Source organism: Electrophorus electricus, chromosome 7, assembly GCF_041902795.1.
Source record: "Electrophorus electricus isolate QZ-2024a chromosome 7, ASM4190279v1, whole genome shotgun sequence".
NCBI classification, from domain to species: Eukaryota; Metazoa; Chordata; class Actinopteri; order Gymnotiformes; family Gymnotidae; genus Electrophorus; species Electrophorus electricus.
In genome coordinates this window covers 9,431,100-9,442,224 of record NC_137503.1, presented here as the reverse complement: position 1 = coordinate 9,442,224, position 11,125 = coordinate 9,431,100, and the positions used below count along the sequence as shown (strand labels likewise).

The window sequence follows — 11,125 nt, the reverse complement described above, 5'->3', positions numbered from 1 at the left end:
CTATTAGACAAACGTGAGAAGTCCTTTTTAATTCGGATTTGTCATTCCACCTGGAAGTGTTTGTTTTTGACGCGTTGAAAAGCTGCTTTATGAGCCTACCATCATATGGCAGTTTTTTAGCACCCCTTCGAATTAGAAACATGGTATAACCAGGAAGCGACTCTGTGTTGTGGGAAATAAGCGGTCTGCTCTGTCAATAGTCCGCCACGAGAATAATGTTTGCTTGAGGACCGGTCCCTTCACAGTAACTAAGGATTTTCAGTGTTTAAACTCGTTTAGCGTTTAACTGTCCGGCACATTTAATAATTGCTGCCTAACATCTCAATAATCGAAGGTTGTGCGTTCGCTTACCCACAACATAAAAACAGGATAACCGAAAAAAAATGTCCGACTTTGTCATTCTAACGTTGATTTTATTTTTGGTCATTTGTCTGATTTTGACCGTTGCTGGTTTCTTGTTTTACTCCGGGCTTCTCTCTGAGATCGTCATTCGGACCGGATCACCCCCGGTCAAAAAGCTTACGATTGCGTACAAATTCAAAAAAGGATCTTACAAGGACAGCGGAACTGTTTTCACCGAAAGCTGTAGTATTTGTCCAAAGCTGTGTTCTGTCGGTGTATATTACGATGACCCAAATCAGGTGAGTGTGTAACATTCATGCCATGTGCTAGCTATATAACTTTTCCTTATATTGTAACCTTAGCTCACTAGGATGGCGCGTCATACATGTTTTGTATAGCGTTACAGCCCTCACTTTTAAGTTACGCCTTGCGTTTGGGTCAAAGTAAATGTATATATCACAACTTTGTTCTAGCCTTGCAGATTTATAGCTCTGCAGACCCTTTGAGAGTAACTTGTACAATGGGTATTTTCGTAAATGATCTACAGTGCCATTTGTGTTATATTCTGATGTCCGTCCAGGCTGTTAAACATTTTTTTAAAGGTTTTTTGGTGCAGTAAAGGGGATTGCTGCACTTTATCAGATATTATATTGTGCTAATAGACACCTGTATTTTTTAAGTTTGTAGACAAGTGTGTGTGTGTGTCTGTGTCAGTATGAAGAGAGGATTGACTGTTCCTCATACTTGTCTTTAGTCTGTTATCACAAACAAACCAAAGTATACATAACAGCTGACTGTGGGAGGTGTCCTGGCTACATGCTAGCTACGTTCACAAAAGATAACTGGGCTCATGGAAGCTTCCTGGTCAAAAGATTGCACACCATAAAGCCAGACAGCTGTAGAAATGGACCAGAATCTAATTCACAGCTTCTGTTCAGTACAACTCTAATACAAATTGGTGTCCACATGTTTGTGAATGAACTGAGTAAACTAAGATAGCTAAAGCATAGTTGAATATTATAACTGGTTTTGCTATTATAACAGGTTTCTATGTCCTGTACTGCATGGCAGTCATTGTCAATAATTGGCATCTCGCTAGCTGTCTCGCTGCCAATAGTTGCTACACTAATCGGGTGTTTGTTCATTTTTAGTGTCAGCACATTTCTGGTGTGCAGTATCATATCACACCCCTCAAAGCTGACTGTCAGTAGATAGTTCCCAGGTGCCAGTCCCCTGTAAACACACATTCTGTTGTGTTGGCTGTAGCCTTTCTCTGGTTCCAGTACTTATGCTATAATGTCAGTAAGAGCAGCTGATCTGGCAAGGCCTTCTTCTGTTCTGGTTGAACTAAGGTGTCAGATGCAGGTGCTTAGATGCAGTGAGGTCTGTGCTGCAGTTTTATAAGAGAGACCAAAACAGAAAACAAAATGTTGGGACTGGTAGTTCCATAGTAACATTGGTTGATAGTTTCCAAGGGTGTTCAGATTCTTACCAGATCATTTTCTTCTTGTACTTTACTTTGTCACCCTGACACTGAAAAATGGCATTCAGCCTTTTGGGATTTTAATCAGCCCTATGAAAATGTAAACTAGTGGCCAACAGGGGAGTTAATCTTGTGCATGTTCCCAGTATGGGGGTGAGGGACAAAATTCTAAGTAAATAATAATGCATTGTAAAATAGCTGCACAGAGCTACTTCTCAGGCATGTAGCAGAAGAGTCATCTCAGCATGGCCACACCTTAATAAATACAGCACCAGGGTGTGATTTGGAATGATGCAGTGTTGTGATGTTAATCTGGGAACAGTAGGGGCCAAGAATAAGGCCAAAAGCTGAACAGCCTTCCAAACCATCTGGGTTTGTTAGCCATTCAATCCGTTACACAACAAGGTATAATAGCCTGGGTCCTTTACAGGTGTTTAGTAGGCGGGCATTTGCGGTCATTTGTAGCCACAGTGCACAAGATGGCTAGATATAATTATAAACATTACATTTTACACTTATGTTAAAATAGCTGCTATACATGTATTAGTTTGCTTCAGAGACTGCAAAATTCACTTAGTCATCAGACACTTGGGAGACAGAGCATGTAATACCTCATGGCTGGTAAATTATGAGTTAAGTTTTCCTTGAAATGTTGCTCAAAAGACAGAGCGTCGGCAGAGTTTTCCACACCCGGCAAGAGTAAACGTGGCACAGCAGAACTACATGCAGCTTGGCTAAACACTCCTGAGCCATGCAGCGTTCAGCTTCAATGGCTCTGCTTAGTGCAACGTGGCAGTGGTCAATCTTCTCCAAAACCTGAAGTCTTAAAGACTCCGCTTCTGTCTATTTGTGTAACATTTAGACTGCAGTCTGCTAGAGTGACACTGAGGCATGTTCTTGAAGTGATATTGTGGCCATCTCTGTGATAACCAGACTGACCAGATTTTAGCAAGGAACTCGCAAAACATCATCATAAGATGGTGAGTCATGCAGCAAAAGGGAAATATTTAAGGAGAAGGAGAAATTCTATGCTTGGCTTGCAAGAATGTATTATTCAATTTTACAAGCGATCCTGCTTATAACTAACAAGATAACAAACACAGAATTGTTGACACTTTAAAAGAAACTTGCCAAAATGTTATTAGAATTCTCTATTAATAAACTATAGAAATAGATTTTCGCATAGATTTTTTACTTCTGTTACGCATTTAATGTTGCACTGTCAGGTATGTGTAATGATCTGCAAATAAATGTATCTATAAAAAGATAATGGATGAATAATGCTAACAATAATAATAATACTACTAAAACAAATAGTGATTTATTAGCTAGCACACTTTGTCCAGACAGTCGGGTTGAAGTTAAATAAATGAATCCAATTTTAAAGTTCTCTAATGGAACTTCTAAGTTTAAGGTAGTGTACTGTGTTTTCATAAACACTAGATGGCGATGATGTCGTTGAAGAAATCTAGGGAGCTTTTGGCGTAAAGCAGAGTACGTGTACTGTGATTTATAATGTTTTTTTGTTTGTTTACCTTAGTGATTAAGTCATCACTAAATTATATAATACTGTTGTTTCAAAAATGTTTTTATACATGAGTTCAATCTAGTTTCTATCATTTTATCCATAAAGTGTTGCAAAATTAGATTTTTTTTTTTGCCTATATTTTTAGCCCAAAGTGGAATACTGAGAATCAAGCCGACTGTTATCCAAAACAATGCGCTGACTGAAAGTGAAGTCTGAATTACCACTCATGTTCTGCGTCGGTTGGTGATATCTGACTTGTAATGGATTGTAAGTGCACCAGATGTTTTACTTATGATTTACATCACTAATCACCAAAGAGAAGCGTCATACATGTGGCCCATTCAAGAGGAGCCAAGAGGAGTCCTCTCAGTGTTCACTGGTCCCATTCCTGTTGTCGTGATGGAACCTTTGTGACAAGTTTAAGTAATATTATCTGGGGAAGAAACATGTAGCTGAGAAGGAAGTACCCAAGTTGTGCACACAGCATCAGAAAATGGACTCCTATGATCCATAGTTTGCAGAGCCTTTTGAAAATGCGTCACATGTACTAGGTGTGAGCTACAGTTGATTGGTAGCTCCAACTGCTAGACAAAACTTCAACTTGACTGTTGACATAGATTTCACTGCATTTCACTTAAAATATTTTCTTGTCATGGACACAGTGAAGAGAATTTATAAGACAATTGCTTATTTCCTGGTTTTAAACATGCAGGCTTGCTAGCTTGTGGTTAGGCGCAATTTAAATTTTCCTTATCTACACTTGCTAAACTGGTAAATTTATGGCTACTATGCTTCTTACCTGGTGTTATTAAACTCTCATTTTGCTTAGGGTCTTGTTGCTATTTTGTGAAAGTATGTTTCCATGCTGTACACCGAAATATTACAGTATATGTAGTTCTTTTTTTTAGCCTATAAGTTGGCTTCCTTGTTTTGCTTGTAGTGCCATTCATACTGCTGTCTCCATGCAGAAGTGCCCTCCTGTCTACCTATTTTTACAGGTAACTTCCTAACTTCCTGAGCAAATTGGTGTCCATGGTAACATGGTCTGTTTGTTACATCTGTATGTCAAGATGGTAACTGCTCTCAGTTCTTGATTGGCACTCTCACCTTTACTAGTCAGTCACTGGCTCCCCAACAACCAGTTAGCCAAGGATCATATTCTGATAGGCACTTAGCACTGACCTGGAACTCTGTCCATTTTAATTGGCATTATGCTGTGTGCTCATTAGCTGCCGGACCCTCAGGGTCCAAGCGGTCCGTTTCAGAAGGTCAGCTGCCCGCCTTGCTGCTGATCTGGCTGGACAGGGAGAAGGAGGGATTCGCTACATCACTCATTTATCCGGAAATTGCCACATGCCTAGGTACAATTTTCAACATCACCGAGGCAGCTTTGATCAGACAGCCACCTGCGGTAATGAAAACAATGGCTTGCTGTGCACTTTGGCTGTCTGTGAGGCACCTGCCCAAGACATGAGGCTAGAGGAGGCTGGTCATTCTTAGAAATGAACGATTGTGCAAAGTAACCATGCCACCAAGAAATGTTATATAATCAGTTTCATTTAAAAGATTGTAGTTATCACCATGGTTAACTGGCAGACACTTTTGTTAGCTTTCTGAAGAGCCACTGAGTGACACTGGTTTTAATATTGTCCCCCTGCCCACATTTGTTCATGTCGTGCTTATTAATTCTAGCTAGGATTAATGAATTAATTCTTCTATGAATTAATGAACGAATGTATCTAAGATATTTTTTAGTGGTGGAGTAGATTTGCAATCCTTGTGTCGCAGTGTCTGAGTCGACTGGGGTCCCTTTATCATTTGTTTTCACAGCCTGGTTGGATAGAAGCTGTGCCTCAAATTTGGGACAATAAGCTTCAATCTCCACAGAGATGCCATTCTCCAGTCTGCTTTAAACATGGACATCTCCCCTGTCTATGTCCCTACTGTTCTTCACTACAGCTGGTGTCATTTGTAGCTATTGAGAAGCACACCTTTAGACAGAAAGTCTCCTTTAGAAAGAATGTGAGAGAGTGACTCGTGAGTAGAATTGTTCCTGTCGAGTGTAAATGGACAGCCCATTGACAGCCTGCGTGATGTTGGGATTCATCAGTAAGAATGGCGGATCAGAGACCGCTCTGCACTCTCACTCAAATTTATTAGCATTTTACCGCCAGGCGGCTGTCCGTTGAGACAGGCCTGAGGCGAGGAGACGCTTGTCCTCCCTCTGCACGCCACCCCCCCGCCCAGACAGGCCATCTGATGCACATAATGGCGCAGGTGAAAGCTCTGTGTTATCCTGTGGGACCATGAATGGTTCACTCTTCAGATGTGATGTAACATGATTAGGCTTTATATATGTGTCAGGAAAGATGTGTGTGTTCTCTGCAGCTTGTTTCTCTGTGGCGTCCTGCCCATCTTTATCTTTATTACTTTTTCACTCGTAAGAAGATCGAAAGGGTCATATGAGCTGATGTACGGTAATTTTGCTCCCAGAGCATGGAGGGTAAACAGGAGATGAATGTGGAGATATACAGCTCAATACTTCATGTGTGTACAGTCTCTTTTATGGGGGAAGAAAATACAGCTTTTATGAACTATTACCTGCAATTTTGAGGTTGTGTGGTCAGCAGAAGTACTAAACCCTGCTTTACTGCCTTTTCACTCGCATGTGAATCTGAAACGCCACATAAATGCAACATAAACTGGTTTCAGGTCAGTGTTTATATGCTTTGATCCAAGCTCTTGAAATATTTCTCCACTTGCTATGTACTTTTTCACATTGCCAGAGAGGTGCCGTGAGATCAAGATGGCGAAGCTGTTGAATCTAACCTAACCACAGTGCTTCAGCTAGCCAGCAGCTAAACACTCTGTTTTTCTTGCTCCTTTCGAATGCCAATACCCCTACTCTGTCACATTTAATTAAAGGGACTGTGTGTTCATGAGAGTTCTGCCTAGAGGTCAAGTGGCAGCAAAGGTCCCTCAAACCCACATTACATATAACTGGCAAGGAGCCATTTTGGCTCAGAGCACTTTATCATCAGCGTCAGTTAGCTAATGAAGCTGATAGAAGGAAAGAAAACAGTTTCTTGAAAGTGTCAAAAATATTGTACTGGCTTTCATAGTAAACTTTCAAGTATCTTCAAGCTTCAAGCCATTTTAGTCACTTGAGATGTGCTGAGAATAATAAAATGGCTTGAAATTTTTATACATCACATACAGTGCCTCCTCTGACCTCCTCTGACCTCTTCATAAACACTGAAATGTTATTCTCAGTGCAGTCCTCGCTCTGTATTTGCATACTCTATTTTCTGCCCCATTAATTCCAGCTGGAAAATATCCAGCTGGACAGGGATACATACCACAGTTCTTCTGTGATGAAATCAGTTTCAATTTCAGTTGCAGTGTGATGCCATTCACCATCTTATGAGCCTAGGGAGAAGTTTTCAATCAGACAATTTAGAACATCTATACTTTCAGTATCTTTATTGTATCATTAACCCTTGGTAGTTTTCTTTTTCTCTCGTGTATTGTTCTATTTCTTTATTATTTTTATGACATTTTTCTTTCACTGTTTTTTTTTTTTTTCCTCAAAGATTCATAATTCTCACATTTAATCCAATGTAATATTTTCTCAGTACTTCACAAGTCCTCATTTGAACCTATGGGATTAAGCCTTTTCAGAGGATTTTCTCTGTCCAAATAGTTGTTTGGCATTATTTGTATTTCTAGAGGCATATAAGAACATTTTGATTAAAAGAATGTGTGCTTATTTGAGTCACATAACACTTTCACATTAACAGAGTTCCTTATGTACTTGTAAACTTTTTACATTTGTTGTGCAACGCTGCCTACATAAAGTCGAACCCTCGACTCCAACTGTGTGCCCCAAACTATATCGCACACCCTCTAGGCATTCTAGAGCAGCCCACAGGAGGTCCTCTCATCGCACACTGCTCTGTCATAAGGAGTGGTTGCTAGCAAGGTCTGGTGTTCTATCAAGCTAAAATGAGGTTAGATTAACATGCAGAGTCAGTACTGAGGCAGACCACCCCACTGGTGTTCTGAGACAATCCAGCTGCACAGTGTAAGCCAAATAAACCAACAGTAGTCAGCCAAGCCCAGCACTTTGTCTGTGAGTTACACATGATGCTGTATTCTCAGCACCAGCTGGGAGTGCCCTGGCAGTGACCTGACGCGGAAGGAAAAGGAGAACAAGCAAATTAACAAAACTCGTGCAGCCACGTTCATCATTATTTCATTATGTATTATTCTTAAAACACACAATGCATATAGTTTAGTTACAGAGATTGAGTTTGGAATAAATTTATTTTCTTTGTATTCTCAGGCAAATGTTTGTAATTATTTTTGGTTTGATGTGTTCAAACTTTTACAAAGGAACCTGACCTAACGATCAATATAGTACAATGACACTATTTAATAGGGGTGTAACAAAGCACTCATTTTCAGGTTTGATTTTCCATCACAATTCTGGATTCTGAGGTCAAGGTTTTTGCAAAATAATTGATTCTTCACACAAAATGCAAATTTTATTTAAAAACAAAACATTAAGAGCAGTATGTTCTTGTGCAAAAAAAAGACATTTTATACAGCTATGAAACTGAGCTATAAACTATATAAAAACCCTAAGTGCCTCATATAGTAAACCTTAAAGCATAGTCTCAGAAGTCACCATGGGGCGAATGAATGGTACAGTTTTAAATTTTGATACAAAACAAACTAATTCAAATCAGTGTCATTCAATATATAGGACTAGCACAATTTTAGCACAGTTGGATTTTTCTGGAGTGTGGCCACTGATCTATAATAAAAAAACTATTGCTAATGATATAATAATCTTGAAACCACAGCACCTCCATATTTGTTAATATGTGTAAGCAATAATTACCATTATTAAACACCATTATTTTTGACAGTATATCACACGTCAAAGATCAGTTGGATCAAATGGAACTGATTTAAACCATTTTAAAACTGACCTTTAGAGATACTGCTTACTTACCAACTGAACAGTTGCGTCTATAAATTTGAGTCTATAAATTACCATAAACAACAAGCAAATCCAATATATATGAACAATACAGCCATAAAGTGTTCTAATTAAACTAACCTCCATGGAACCATGGTCACATTTTCTCACAATAGGTAGAAAGTCTGTGCCTCATGCAGTGTTCCCCATAAGAAACAATGTAACATTACATCAGGGTTCCAGTGACCTTACCTTTCACTAGCTAGTTTACCACAGTGTCAGCTCTCCAATTTTTTATTGGAGATCAGTGAGTGTAGCTGTGGCTATGGTGGCCAGTAGACTTGGGGGGTGGCATTTCTGTGCTTTGCCGTTGCTGTGTCGTTGACACAAAACAACTCGCACATGCATGCAAGCTCACATAGATACGCACATTAAAGCCCGGTGCAATGTTAAGATAAAGCGGTGGCGACAGAGCTCAGGTTGAAGACGAGTGCATTCCCAGAAGTTCTAGCCCTGTGGGAAGGAACAGGGAACGATGAGACAAGTAAATCCTTGTTACCTGTCTGCTCATAAAGAATGACCTCAGCAAAGCACACTTTTCTTTTTTTTTTATTGTAGTAGGGCCTTCATTTAACAATCAGAGGCCCCTTACACCACCAAGCGATGGAGGGAGAATTACTTTAGAAGTGACATGGCCACAGACAGGCCTCTGGAAGGGAAGGGAAACCAACCAGAGAGAGGAATCAGCACAGCTATCTGTGACTGCGGCCATCTTGGAGACCCAAGGGCCAGGTATAGACTATCAGGTTAGAATAATGAGCACGCTAGGCACTGGAGAGAAAAACGTGAACACAGCCACACAGATGTTTTGCTCAGAGTAGCTATTAGCAATAGAACAGGAGCATCATGAGTCATGTAGTAGACATATTTTGCAGGGATGTGAAAACCGCTGTTCTTTGTTTCTGCATGGCTCATTGTTTCTGCATCCAAAGCAACAAACTCAACAACCAATTTTGCTGCAAAAAGCTTCTTGGTGAGCCTTTTTATAGATGCTCCACTTCTTGCATAATCCGGTCCCCCACATCTATTTCTACTCTATTTCTATGAGTTTCTAGATACATATTTTCACAGTGATCCTTGATTTATGGAAAGATCAGTGGCAGCATGATGCGATTTGAACAGAAGCTGAATATTCTTTTTTTTCTGTCTTTTGCCCCCTTTCAGAGTGGTAAATACTGTGATCTGTCCAAACATCAGGGTGAAAGATAGAGCATGCGGTGGCCTTTGTGCTCCTAGTAATTGCCTGTAGCCCCATGGGTGCGTTGGCTGGAGCACATCGTAGAAATTCAGACTTTTTTTGCTCAAGACTGTGTGAGATGAGAGAGACAGCGAGAGCCGTGGCTACGATCATTACAGCAAAAGGCTAGGGTATCACACTGGAGGGGGTTGGGAAGAGATGAAAGGAGTGCTGGATAGATGTGAGATGTTTAAAGGAAGCAGAAATGCAGAAGGCTGTAGGAAAAGTTGGAGCAGCATGCAGTGGAACAAATTGACCTGTGAGGGTGAAAAGAGAAAAAGGAGCAGATAGAAAGAGGGAAAACTATTAGATCAGGAGATAGCCAATGAGAATGTCCCTTCTTAAATGAAATCCGCTCTACCTGGTCCAAAGCTGCCTTGCTTGAAGGTCTCATCATAGAGTGTCAGTACAGCAAGGAGCACTGTCACAGCAATAGGTTTTACACTCAAGTGTCTGCTTACAGCCACACAGATTAGTGGTACAAGTAATTGGCATTGATAGCTCTATTGATTCCACTATCATAAGATCCTTAATGTTGTATTGCACTGCAGATTTGAGACCACCATGGTGATTGGGTGTTGGACCAGCATCAGTCCTGGAGTGTTGTGATTGTTACACGTGTCTGGCAGGGATGGTTGATTCGTTCTTAATGTACCTGTCAGATGTTCTTGCCTCCAAGGTTAGTTTGACTGATAGCTATGAGAAGGGAAACAGTAATGTATGGCCTTGTGTGTTAAATGCACATGGCATGCCTTCATCCTTCATACTGCTGTAGAATGGGTAGTGTGAGACCAAGGCCCTGATTCACTAGAGCACTTTTCGCATGAAACTGTTCCAGAGCCCTCTCCACTATTTTTTTGTGGCAGTGAATACTTCATTTATTATCTGTTTTAGATTCCAAGTTATATAGTGCCTGTGGCTCCAAGGTATAACATTAGATCATAGATCTAATTTACTGGTTAGGATATTTTCTGTATATCAGCACTTTTGCCATTCTGATGCTGCTTGGATTAAGACACCTCATTCCACTAATTATCTTATATAAGAATAGTCTAACTAATTCCACAGTAAAGTCCAGTAGAGCCTGTTCAGACTACTCAGGGCAGTAAATACAGCCTGTAGTGGAATGGAATTTCACTTTTTGTTGAATTTATCTTATATTCAGTAAATGTCATAAAAGTCTGTTTGTCTCTTTCTCTTTCTATCTCCATCTCTTTCAGACTCAAGCCGATTGTTGCCGCTACGCAGTGGGAAGTATTCTGAGTGAGTGTGAGGAGAAGCCCGATGAAGAGCTGCAGCGTCTATATGAGAAGTTTGGGTTTAGGGTCATCTCCTTCCCAGAGGTCTCCTGCGCTGTCAGTACCTCTTTCCCTAACAGATGTCCCCTGTCCCCTATCTGTGGGGCATACAGAGTCTACCCTGAACTCAGTGCCTACATAACGGTAAGCACAGCCATGTTCCCAGTTAGGATAATCCTTCTTTTTTGAC

At 40.4% G+C, this 11,125-nt stretch overlaps 1 protein-coding gene across 1 annotated transcript in view; it reads left to right on the top strand.

Annotated features, from left to right (window-relative positions):
- The first annotated feature begins 144 nt into the window (after positions 1 to 144).
- The window catches only part of tex264a (testis expressed 264, ER-phagy receptor a), a 51,372-nt gene continuing 40,391 nt past the window's right edge, over positions 145 to 11,125 (top strand). The window contains exons 1-2 of the mRNA XM_026997633.3: positions 145 to 641; positions 10,858 to 11,079. Coding sequence (XP_026853434.3) covers positions 384 to 641; positions 10,858 to 11,079 — 480 coding nt within the window. The 5' untranslated portion in view covers positions 145 to 383. The remainder of the gene's footprint in view (positions 642 to 10,857; positions 11,080 to 11,125) is intronic.